This window comes from Gobius niger (assembly GCF_951799975.1).
Source record: "Gobius niger genome assembly, chromosome: 1".
NCBI lineage: Eukaryota > Metazoa > Chordata > Actinopteri > Gobiiformes > Gobiidae > Gobius > Gobius niger.
The window spans coordinates 62,926,957-62,940,445 of NC_136852.1; the positions used below are offsets into that span (position 1 = coordinate 62,926,957).

At 40.0% G+C, this 13,489-nt stretch overlaps 2 protein-coding genes across 3 annotated transcripts in view; one reads left to right on the plus strand and one right to left on the minus strand.

Annotated features, from left to right (window-relative positions):
* ksr2 (kinase suppressor of ras 2) overlaps positions 1-13,049 on the minus strand; it is a 79,383-nt gene extending 66,334 nt beyond the window's left edge. Inside the window, exons 1-4 of one of the 2 annotated variants that reach the window (XM_079572250.1) lie at positions 12,643-13,049; positions 12,347-12,555; positions 4,573-4,713; positions 2,841-2,991 (exon numbers count right to left, since the gene is read on the minus strand). In XM_079572250.1, the coding sequence (XP_079428376.1) occupies positions 2,841-2,991; positions 4,573-4,713; positions 12,347-12,520 (466 nt within the window). In that variant the 5' untranslated portion in view covers positions 12,521-12,555; positions 12,643-13,049. Of the gene's footprint in view, positions 1-2,840; positions 2,992-4,572; positions 4,714-12,346 lie in introns of both variants that reach the window. The other variant, XM_079572251.1, reaches the window with a different exon arrangement.
* The window catches only part of pebp1 (phosphatidylethanolamine binding protein 1), a 136,991-nt gene that overhangs the window by 107,317 nt on the left and 16,185 nt on the right, over positions 1-13,489 (plus strand). The gene's annotated exons all lie outside the window — the stretch shown is intronic.

The window sequence follows — 13,489 nt, forward strand, 5'->3', positions numbered from 1 at the left end:
AGTTTACCATTTCCAGAGGACATTATAAAACCAAATTAAAGGCAGCCTTTACACATTTCTAGGTGTGACCATTAAAATTGCATGTTTGCATGTATTCATTATTTATTTATTTTGATCATGTTGCAATTAATCTCCTTTCTCGTTGGTGGGTGGCGAAAACAATGTGGCTGAATCACTGTGAACTTGTCATCTCCAGTGATAAAGGCAAATGGCCCACCCAGACTCCATTAACCGGGGCGATCGTAACATGTGGCGATGCTTTGAGCAAAGAAGATAACAGCCTCATAATTGGACTAATTACCCCGAGATGTGTGGCTTCCTTGGGCTAAATGGCAGGGAAATGCCACAGAGACGTTAGCCGCTCCATCTCACTGCCACTATAAACAGGATTTGGAGAAAGGGCAGCGCCTGTGTTCAATAGAAGCGATGTTCTTGTTTAATCTCTCTTGACTTTGAGGAGCTGTGGGCTTCCTTGCAGAGTAATCAGTGGGACTCAAAGTTACACTCTGCTAATTAGTTAACAGCCAATAAGGACCACCTAGAGCTCAGGAAGATGGCTGTCGGGATCCGGTCAATGCCTCGTCACCATACTTCTTTCTCCTCTCAATGTGGCTACTTTCCGATTTCACCTCCCGCAGTTTCAGTGCTTCATTTTCAAGCTTTCCTCCTTCGATCAACCTCTCTTCTCTTGTCTTTAATGTTTCTGCCATTAGGAGCCAATTAGATGTCTCGTAATGTACGTAGATGACAGCCCTTTGAGCTTTTTATTTAAATGTATTCTGCCACAATATGCGCCACTAAGAAGAGATTATCATAAGGTCAGCTCCATCCGCTGAACAAACAGAGGAGTCACGTACAAGAAAAATATTAGAACAAGTGCCTCTGTGTGAGCGCATGCGGTTGGATAATGTGCATATACTGTGGCACAAAAAGCGCCCGCCTGCTTCTAGATTGTATGACTCATCCTCACTGCATCTTGTGGACTGGAGGAATCAACTTTCTAATTAGTTTCTTTACCCTGCCATAAAATACATTCACGTACTCTCCAGATGCACATGTTTGCCAATCTCATCTTAATTCCGTATATGACTCACAAAATGGTACAACATCTGCTCGTGGGATTACCATAAATCTGCAAAATCCTCACACTGCTCACATGTTTGCTTTGCATACTTTTAATAGAAATGCTTCCTTTTACCCACACTGTGTTACATTTCACCAACCAATGAACTCCAAGTATCGTTTTAAAAGGATAGGTATTTTTTTGGGTGAAAAATTAAGTTAAAAAAACATGTTGAGCTCCTGAAACTGGACTCATATAACTTTCCTGGGAGATTGGGATCATCAGATCGTCTCCATGGTGATGTTGCTTGCTTTACTTAGGTCATACGTAGACAAACTGACTAGCTTTGTAAATGTCTGGATTATCACAAAGAGCATTGGTTGGTATTATTAGCTGGTTTTGAGTTTCACAACAGTGAAAGTTATATGTTGCTACGACACACAACATCAGTTTTGGCATAAAGGATGACGCTGTGCTCTCTATCTGCATGAGAATATGAAGATTGTTATTCTCCAAGCTGAAAGTGCCTCTTAAGGGTTGGGTACTGAGGTGATGTTGCTCAGGGTATTCACACATGCAGCTGGCCCACTGTTAGAGAGCCATTTAATGCCTTTGTGTGACAGGAGCCCGCTTTCAGAGAGCCACATTGAAGGACAGGGAGGAGGAGGAGGAGAAGGAGGAGGAGGAACAAGAATGAAAAATGATAGACAATCAACAGAGAGAAAGGCGATTGGAAAAGACATGCACAGCGAATTAAGCTAAACTCAGATCAGTTGATTTAAACATCTCAGATTAGGGTTGTACAACAACCTACTTTACTCCACGTTACTTTTGATGAAGCTATTCATAACGTAGTTGGGCATTAAAAACAGAGAAGCTTCAGCTAATGACAACAAAACCCCAGCTCCAGTACTTTCTTTGAGAGTATGTGGGAGAAACAGATCTGTTATTGAATGTTGTACAAAAGCTTGTTTTTTTTTCATGGTTAGTTTGTGATGCATCACTGCCCTCTTCTGGCCAACTACTATAATTACAAGACAATGCTGCTGACATCTCGTCTAGGACCTGGTCCCCCTCAATTAGTTGAAAAAGTGGGACCACCAGAGCAATTTAGTCGGACAGGGAGGAACTGATCAGAGCTTTCATTGAAAGTGCAAACCATTTCAATTGCTGTTAAAACCTTTTACCATTCGAAAAGACAGCCCTTATTCTATCCTTGGTTTCCAAATGTTTTTTTCTTTTTTACTAAACTACTTGCTCATTTTTAATGACAATATGCAAAAACAAATATTTGCATATTTGTGAAAGAGCAAAAAACTGGCCTATTTTCCATTTGTAAATTGTGAAAGTGGGCTTGGATAGGTTTGACCATTCATTACACCCTTGGACATGTCAAAGATCAGCAACAACTTTGAGTTTGATCGTTTTTGTGTAAAGTCCCTTTTTTATTTCTCTCTCTCCAGTATGTTCTCAGTGGCCGTAAATGTTCCATAGACTTCAATTGCTACCACATTTTTTAAGAGATTTACTGCTCGGGAATTACAAATGTGGTCTCTGATGCCACCTGGTGTACAATTTGAACACTGCTCCAGCCTGGGTCTGCTATAGAAGGCTGATAATTACCAAATATAGTATTTTTCTACACCAGCTCCTGAAAATCATAATCTGAATTAATCTATGGCTAACAAAGATATAGTGTATGACTCATTATACTGTATTTAATCAAAATATACTCATCAGAAAAGAATAGATACATTTTTTTTATTTTGCGTCTTACCGAGCTGCTGAGCCTTTTGTAGGCAGGACAACGAAGCATTGAGACGGGCACACTCCTCTTCATTGGCACCAAACTTCTGAAGCAGCTCACACACCTGCTCCTCGCTCATGACCAGAAGGCCCTCCAGGGTCACCTCACCCGGCCTCATCTCCTACAGACACAACAAATGCTTTATGTTGTGTGTACAATATGGCAGAATAAGGCGGTTCCCGGGGTTAGCTGGAATGCTGAATGTAATGCTGGGTGTCTTTCAATGTGTATTCATAAAAGACTGTTTCTCTGAGTATCACCAGTGCATTTACTTGAGCTACGACAACCAAGTAACTGTTTTTGAATTCTGCCTTGTTTTGTTTTATTAAGGACTTAAGACCCATAGGCTTTATTTAAAAGCACAGCGCAGGGTGAAAGGGGATGAAGAGCAGAAGGAGACCTTCAGAAGTTATCAGCTGCACCATACTAGTTTCTTTTAACGATACTCACTCACTCGGAGTTACAGCAAGCGGTAAGGGGAACAGAACATGCCACAGTGGCTCAGATGGTAAAATCTTACAATTGCAAGGTTGGTAGTTTGATTTCTGGCTCCCGCTGGTGTGGACTGGTTGTTGTGTTCTTGGGCAAGACACCAAACCAGCATGTGTGAATGTCGTGTGTGTTAGAGGGACCGAAGATTGGTAGCCGTCAGCAGCAGCAACCTCTGCTGTTGCTGTAGATTGCACTCACCACTAGTTATTTATATTTTTTGGCCCAATTTTAATTTATTTTTGTAATTCATAATGCAGACACCTGCAAATCACCCTGTTCTTCTTTGGTTGCACATTTTTCCTGACTATTTGCACCCTCTGAGTGTTCTTACGCATGAATTTCTCCATTGCGTATCCAACAAATCTGACTGCATTAGTTTAGTTTTCACTGACTTGAAAGGACTTAAAATTCAAAGCGTAGGACTTGGACTTGAGTTTAACATTAGGTCAATAACCTGAGAATGATTTGTGACAAAGCAAGGACTTGCAGTAATAGTAATACTACTATTACTAATGGTATCTGTGATACCAGTAGGCTATAGTAGTTATAAAAGTAGGAGCCTACCATTTGCAGCAGTAGTAATAGTAGACGGCGAGTATTCCAATAGTATCATCGGCTGTGGGAGGTAGAGATGTAGCACTCGACTCCCGGAGTCAGTCTCATTTTTCAAGTAATTTCTGGGACTCATGATCCAACTGGGACGTAGACCTTCTGATTTCTGACTTTCTCAAAGGCAGTGACTTTTGACTCGTCTTGAGGTTCATATTAAAGAACTTGAACAACATAGTGAGTCTGACTCCACTCGGACTATAGTCCTGAGTGACTCGGACTCAAACAAAACCTGAGGACTTGAGAGTGACTTGAACTTAAAAAAATACATTATAAAAAAATATTTTATATTATATCATATATTATATATAATAAAAGTTCACATAATAATCAAACTGGGAAATTTCAGTGCATAATACGACTTTGAGAATGATCAGAAAAAAATAAATGTAATGTTATTGACTGAATATACAAAAGCAAACGTTAATATGAGTTCAAAATAAAAATGAAGAAAAGGTCATGTTGGACCTAATGTTTTGCAAACCTAACTTTACATCATGCAAATACTGTTTGCTGATGTTCCATAGAGACAGGTTTGTTGCATAATATGGCCTCAATACTTGAAAGTAAACGCCATGGCAGGCACAGAGAAGGGGCTGACCTCTATGACCTCCTTCCTCAGGTTGACGATGCGGAACCAGTGTCCGAGGCGAGGGAAGTCCTCCAGCTCTGCACTGCGCTCCTCTAAGGCCACTTTGCACTTACAGGACAGCTGGCGGCTGAAGTACTTGACCAACTTCCCCTGAGAGGAACACAAGGAACACATTATCAAAAAGACATTCTCCCAAACTGTTTTACAATTTGTAGAATTACAGTAAGACAACAACAACAAACAAAACATAAAACACATAAGCAGTGGGAAGGACTTTTCTAAAAATTTACAATTTACACCTATTTGGCAACATTATTATAGCAATGACGGCTTATGTGGTGAATGTGGGATTTCAGTCAACAAATATATTCAATAAACTCCTCGCCTATCAGCACGGATAGGTTTCAGTCAGTCAGTCTATTATTCCATTCCAGCTCTTCTTTGGTAGGTTTCAGTCAGTCAGATATGCAATTGTAGGTCTACAATATATGTTCCTGACTGTAAATTGTAGCAGCATTGTAGCACCCTCAAATTTCCTAACTCTGTACCCATGCAGTAGAATATATACAGGGCTAGAGTTTTGCAGTTGCATTACAGCATTTCCACAGCAGTGGGAGCTCTAGATACACAAGTAGCTCTTAGCCTCTGTGTTGGTTTACAGCGGCTTTACTAATGCTCCTTATATTTTAATAAACAAGAACACTGGATGGAATGATGGTGAGAATTACCATCAATTTCTCTGTTATAATATATTTATGTTGTTTGTCTTTAACTGGTTTAACGCTGACATAGATGTGGTCACTGAGCCTCAGAACTGCAACTTTTGTTGAAACTGTTACAGAGACTCAAGTTTTCAAAGTAACATTTACTGGAAAATGAACAAATCAAATAGACTACACAAATTCAGACCAGAAGATAACTGGATACTCGATCATTATAAACGGGCCTGGCTCATGAGTGGTAAGAGCACTATTCACTGTAAAGTAGTAGCAACAATAGTAGAGCATTAGGAGTAGTAACAATAGCATCAGACAAAACTTTCAAATGTTGGCAACAATGATAATTGTCCTGCTACCAGAGGTGTCCAAAGTATTGTCACCGATGAACACATTTACAAAGGTGTTCGGCGCAGAGTGATACATTCAACTGAGTGATTTTAGCTGGTTTTAACCATGTACCGTAAGTCAGCTTAATGTCACACTAATTTTACTTATTGAAGTTAAAATCAAGAATCCAGTAAAAAGTACCATCTTTGATGATTTTGTGTCATTTTAGCAAGAAGCCTGAGGGCCAACAAAAACCCTCAGACCAGTGTTAATTTTGACAACATATTTTAATTTTGTTTTAGAAAATGTAATTGAATTTTAGTCGAGATTTAGTCAAAAAATTCTCTTCAATTTTAATCTAGTTTTAGTCGACAAAAATTGCATGTACATTTTAGGTAGAATTTAGTCGCCTTTGCATTGATAACATTTATTATAATCATATCTAATCAAGGTCTTCTGCTTCATAGAGCTTCCCACACATGGACAAAGCTCAGAGCTGATTCTTTGGCAGAGAATTTACATGATATGAGGCTTTTTCAAATTGTCATTGGAACTTTGGATGATTTTAGCTTCTTCATTTCATTTATATTTAGTCTATTATTTAGGCGATGACATTTTAGTCGAAGTTTTAGTTTCATTAAAAAAAAATAATAATACTTTCACTAAAATTATGACTGAATATTTTAGTCGACTAAATTAACACTGCCTCAGACTGAGGGTCACAATCGCCCCCCGGGCCTCATTTTGTAACCCCCCTGTTCACTCCGCTGACCCATGACTGCACTCCAAAGCACAGCTCAAACCTCTTCATCAAGTTTGCAAACAACACAACATTAGTGGGTCTCATCAGTAGGGTCGGTGAACTATCAGCTACCCATTAATTACGTTTTTGAATCATAAAACATGCATTTGACATGTACCTCGAAGTATTATGAGGCTCCATATCGTCAGGTCTAATTAATACTTTTTCTAATGAGTGGTGGGACAAAAAGTTTGTTTTGTCACACAGCGAATGGTTAAATTCTCATGTCTCTATCTCAGATCATCATCATTACTGTACGAGGAGTGGATGGAGCCTCTGTCTGACACAAAGCTGCATTAAACAGAACCACCCTTAATTATAGACTTTAAAACAATATTGTAAAACTGCACACACTTGATGAATACATGCAAGATGGATACAAACACGAAATGAGTCTATTATTCCATTCCAGCTCTTCTTTGTACTGGCCACACACCTAAAACACTGTCCTCTTCAAACCCTGGTGATTATATACAGCAAAGATTATTTCTTTGAGACTTTTCATCTCTGCTGCGAGAGATATTTCAGTGTAACAAATCAACTCATTTTTTTTGCCTCAGTTTATTGTCTCTAATGAAAGGTAACCTTCAGTTGTGTTAATTCCCATATATTCACGCTTGTTCCCATAAATTCCCGTTGAGAATTTCCAGAATTTTTCAACCCACTCATCAGAAATGGAGACGAGACAAACCACAGGAGGGAGGTGAGCAGCCTGGCCACGTGGTGCGCACTGAGCCATTTCTCTCTCACATCCAGCATGCTCTTCTGACAGTCAGTGGTCTGCACCAAGTTTGTGGGTGCACATCACAGAGGACCTGTCCTGGTCCACAAACACTCCATCACTGGTCAGCAAGGGTCATGAGCGTCTCTACTTTCTCCACAAGTATAACTTAACTTGACTTAACTTAACAAACTGAGAAGAGCTAGAAACCCAGCCCCCATCATGTGCATCTTCAACAGAGGGACCAAAGAGAGCATCCTGACCAGCTGCATCACAGTGTGGTACCGTGCCAGCACTGCATCCTGCCATCGGAGCATGAGAGCAGCTCACCGGTCATCACAGGTCCAGCCAACTGGAGAAAAGCTTCATTCACCATATGCACCAAAAGAACAAGAGTCATGAAATGTCAGTTTCTTGGATAAAATGATGAGATGCAGATACAATATACCCAGCTGTTGAAGCTCAAACCTGGTAACTACTTGACTATATTTAACCATTGCATATGTTGAAATGAAACATATTTTATAATAAATTAAAATGTATTTCTTGAAGTGATGTCTGTAAGTTTAAATAAATGTTACAAATTTAACAGATTGCATATAACTGACTGCCTGGGTCAGCAATTTGATGCACAACACAAAATTAGATGTTTCCCTTTGCTGATCACAGACATGAAGTGCCATCCCTTTGACCATTTTTTGTTTTTAACATTTATTAAACCATGAAAGTCTCACTGAGATTAACAATCTCTTCTTCAGGGGAGTCCTGGCCCCAGAGGGGAACCTATTGTACATATTTTAGTGATTGGGGCAAGGCAACTTTATCTATACCACGCATTCTGTACACAAGGCAACCGGAGGAAACCTACGCAGACACGGAAAGAACATACAACCACACAGAAAGGCCCCGTCCAGGTGAGAATCGAACCTGGGATCTTCTTACTGTGAAGCACGAGCGCCACCATGCCTACACTGAGAGGAGGCATGAACTAGCCGGGTCCAAACAGGAGAGTGTGAGAGAGCTTGATCATTTACTTTAAAACTTTCTTTCTCTCTCCTCATTTCACAAATTAGGAGTGGCTTTCAGGCCCAATCACTTGATTTACTTTGGACATTTCTCTCCTTATTTTGCAATCTTACAGGCCAACAATTGTGTCACCGTTGACAACAACATAACAGACAGGTATGGCCTGGTATAACCAGCCTAGGGCTACTATGGCTTTGCCCAACTATTTGGCAGTAAGGTGCACAGGCCACATAACTGCAAAATCAATTTCTTCACATTGAAAAACATATAGCTCCTGTTTCATAGCAGGCCTCATTTATTGCAATATTGCTATGGGTAATTGTTGCAGACAGTCCAAAACCGACACCTACTTTACACAACCATTACCCAGGTGTGTGGAGGTGTTAAGTAGGCCGGATCTCAACTCCTCCATCTCAGCATTTTTAAATACTTCCCAAAGTCTTGCACCAAACCATCCAATCCATGGTCTGAATTTGTTGCGTTTTGGATTGACACTCTACAAAGGCAGTGCATGGCAAACATGAAGTTCCATGTCAAAATGCGACTCTGACTGTTACACCTATGAGCAGTATTCACAACACTGTCTCCTGTGTACAATACAGAAGGCCCCACTACAAATCTGTGACATTGTGTTTAAGCAAAAACACAACATATGTCATCATGTGCGTCATGTGTTTGAAACTACAAACAAAGCCTTCAGACAAAGATTCATCATGTGTGCCCACTGTATCCAAGGGAGACTCTTCACAATGCATAATGACATAAATGGAAACCGGTATTACCTCCTCATCCAAGTAGACATAAATGCACTATATGTGTGCGCTATTTCTGATGAAGCTTTTGGCAAGAGCAATTCAGTGTGTAATACCCAAAACACCTCATCTGAGCCCGAGGCACAACTACCATAGGTTAAAAATAAGTATAGGATTCTCCTATTCAGCAAAAGGGATCGGTCTAGTTGTCCTGTTGATATCAGACCATATGTAACAGATCAGTAGCATTAAAGTGATAGTCTGTGAGTTGAAATATCTTACTAATTCAATAGACTATACTTAATGTAATATTAAATAATAATATATACTTTTAATCTAAAGGCCCTTTTCTGATTTCAGCAACTAATCAGAATCCCCGGGCTCTCATTTTGACCAATGAGATGAGCTTTCCCGTGAACCGGCCTGTCAGGTCCAATCAGGAGGGGAGGAAGTTGATTGTTTACTCTCCTAACTTTCCAATCTTACAGACGATCACTTTAAAGTAGATACAAAATAGGTAGACAAAGTGACTAATGGGAAAATACGGATTAAACATTAGCACGAAAATATCATCCTCTCTTTAAGTTTTTATTTGCTCCTTCTGGTCCTCCTCCCCTCTTCAGCTCTAAGTAACTCCTGCCTACTTATAGCCACTAGAGGGCCACAAGCTTTACCTGCACAACCCCTGGAACTTGTTAAATAAAATAACTACTGAGTACTGACTACTATGATATTTAAAGTAAAATTACATAAGAAAGAGAAACAAAGATAGACATGTTACTACAACATTTAACCAATCAAAGTCAAAGTTATAGTACAGCAACAAGACACTAATACTGCAGACAATAATTTCAAGGTTAATTTGTCTGCCTGTAGTCTATTCCTCTCGAAGAATTATAGAAGGCCCACATGCAAGCACTTATGTAAAAAATATTAAAAATGGCCACATGTTACTCTATGGGTGTAGCTGTGGTCAAATACTGCTGCTTAAGCTTCAACCAATTTTGAAACAAACAAAGCCTGGTTAACCATGGTTTGAACGTTAACTAAAGATTTAAACCAGAGTAATAAAGACTAATCTAGTTACAATTCGAAGCAGATACAAATGGACTAACAGGCTCTGGTGTATTATGTCCACTTTCTGCCAGTCACACTCACGTGGCGAGAATCACATTAAAACCAAACAGGCTGAGCTGAATTTGGTGGTGGCACAGTGGTTTTACTTTTTACTGTTATAATGTAAAAAGGAAATCAGGAATAAAGTGACGCTTATTAGAGGTATATGAAAAATACAGTTATTAACATTCATTATATAGATATATTAAACAGCAGAGGCAAGTTTGCTGGATCATGCCAATTCATTTCCTGGTCATAATGGTCATAATGACCACATTTACCAACACTCATCAGTGTTTCTGCTTGGAATTAAAAAGCATGAAAAAACATTAAATGCCTTAAATGTCATTAAAAAGCATTTAATTCCAGCAGACAATAAACCAAATGTCACTGACTGACTTTATTCATTTCACAAGTTTATGGTCCGAAGTACGTTCCACTGTAGGTTTAGCTAAAAATGTCTATAATTTCAGATCACCTTTGCATTGACTTTAGCTCAAAACAATTTTTAGCAATTCAATTCATGTCCAAATTGGTGACAAATCATTAAGATAAAGATAGATCATTTGCATATATGGCAATAACAATATCAGTATTACAAATTAATGCTGGATGTGGACCTAAAGAAGGTTTAGGGGTTTCTCGAGGAATTTTACAGGAATTTTACAGGAATTGATGATATTTCAGTTCTCACTCATCTCAGAGTATCAACAAGTGTTTAAATCACAATTTGGTGTATTTATTATTTTCAAAATCCTCTTGGGAGCCAGAGGATAAATGCTCAAGGGCCAGATTTGGCCTGAGGTTGCCTACCCCTGTTATACAGTATAACTCTGTAAATGATTATTTGCACATTAACCCAGCCTGCCTGTATGCTGATTTGAATCTATTTTTCAGTGCCTGTGATCCTATAATACAGTTAAGCAATGTGAGGACAAGCCTTCTTATTTACTTCCCAAAACAAACAAACAAACAAACCCAATGTGAACAACTCTCAAACAGAAATAATTGAGTTTGTAAGTCTACTCTACGCCTATGGTATAAATTGCAACAACACAATAATAAACCATATGGCAACTGGGCTTTTGCAAAGTAAACTTTCAGAGCACAGTGCCAAATACCACGTTGTTCCGTTGCTTGTGTCCTCTGCAGGCAGCACTTAGGAGTCTCAATAATATTGTCCCAGAGTCATAATACGTCTGTCCATCACTCATCAAACAGTTCACAAAAAACTTATTGAATTGAAATAGTAGGCAAAAAGCTCTGACGTGTCCCGCACCTACATAAACTAACACTGACTAAGCTTTTATTAAGGAGACACGTGATTTATTACTTTGACTCAAGTTTAGACCATTTCAGTGGTGTGTTTGGTACATCCTGAACAACTCTTGGTCAAACTAACCACCAAATAGACTACAATATGTTTTCTTGGATGCACTAACAAGCCTCGTATGCTCTCCTTTTGAGAGAGAAACATCGATTTGTTTGACGATGTAGGTAAATATTATTGCTCTAAGAATAGGGTTAGTGGGACTTGATGGCTCTTTTATATTTCTGCCAGTGCTTGAGTAAAGAGTGTTGTGATGGGATGGCCCATGCACACATATACTCAGCGCGGAGTTTATGACAGCCTTATCACTCTTAATGCTATTTGTTTTTATCTCACCAATGTGGGCATTCTTGCAGGTCTGTGTCTGCTGTGCACTCTTGCCAGTTGTCAATGACATCTTATCACACTTTATGATGTGTTTTGATGGGCTTTCACTGGTAAGGGGGCCGCTCCACAGCTATAGTGAAGCGTATTTTAAGATCCCAAACACCAGCAAACGGCAATATAGGCTAAAAACTATTACGTAACACAATTTACAGAATACCCAAATGGCCAATTTAGCATGATAAGGAAATGTGCTGATTTGAGTGAGTGATGTGTGGCCTCCTTGCATAACGTTTAGGCCTGGCTCCGAATACAGCTACAGATGCGCAGCCTAAACTGGAACACAGGGGATGGACTGAAAGCACGGCATCGACTCGGCTGCCTCTCATCTTATTCTGATGGAGAAGAGGAACCTTTTCTCATCGCCACCTGCAGAATGCGCAAGTCTATAACAGCCCACTGCAGCCCCGTAGCCCCCTGATTTATAGCACTGCACAACAGACACAGCTCAGATGGCACATATTACGGCACTTGGGGGTGGTTGTTTGGGGAGAGGGGGGGGGGAGACAGGCAAACAACAGACATAGTGACCTCGACAGAGAACAGATCCCCCCCCCCACTTGATCTAAGAAGACGCACAACAGAATCCCAGTGTGCGGTGCTTACCTCCAGCGTTCGGATCTCTTTTTGTGTCAAGTCGTTGGATGTGGCACATTTGGTCCGTAAACCCTCCAAACTAGAAATGCTTATGTCTATCATGTTCTGCACCAACTCGCACTGCTGCAAGGCTTTCTGCAAACTAAGATGCTGCTCCTCGCTTTTGGTCATCTCCTCGTTCATAGTTTGCGAGCAATGGTCGTAATTTTCCCTTTGCACTTTGAAAGAAAAAACAAAAACAAAATAAAATAAATCCCTCCCCCCCCCCAGTGGAAAAAAATAAGGATGTGTTTCAGAGAGGACACCTGCAAAACGCCATGGAGCGAGGTGTTGTGGGGTTTACAGACGCGGTTTGAGCCGTGTCACAGTCGACTCCATTGCAACAACAGTGCTCGTAGTTCCTGCTGTTTCATCAAGGTGTCTCTGCTTGTAGCTAAATCAAACACAATGTGAAGAGAGCGAGCGGCAGGCTGCTACGCGGTTCGCCTCAGCATCCATGGGTTGGCCCTCGGATTTACATCGAACAAAAGAGCAGCGTTGGGGCGCATCGCAGCCCGCTGTTTAAAGGTGCTGATGCGAGGTACTCCCTGTATCCCTTGGCAGCAGCTGCATCCCGGTTTGCTCCCACCACACCGACATGTTTCCTGTCAATCAAACCCACAGCAACAGCATCGCATTGCCCAGGCTCCACCGTGAGGGGCCGCTCTCGCGAGATCAGTAAGCCCACACTGCACTGTCTCCAGCCTGCGTGATCCCGATCCCACTAGGACAAAATTATAATCATCACTTTATATTATTTGGCTGGATTGCTATGCCTATTGACGGATTTACCAAATCTGCCGTATAAATGCCATTTAAAAAAAAAAAAAAAAAAATTCATTCGGACTACACTTTCAAATCTAGATGAAAAATAAATAATCGATTAATTTCAACCAACTAACCAAAAGCTGGTCAAATGTGACAAAAAACTCAATAAAGTGACAAAAGCTCAACAAAAATGTGACAAAAAAGTGACAATAACTCAACATAAACGTAATAAAAAAGTGAAGAAAAAAGTGATAGCATTAAAAAAAAATATCATTAATTAATTAAAAAACTAAAAAATACGACAAGATGTGAGAAAAACTCAATGACAAAAAAAGTTGCCATCTG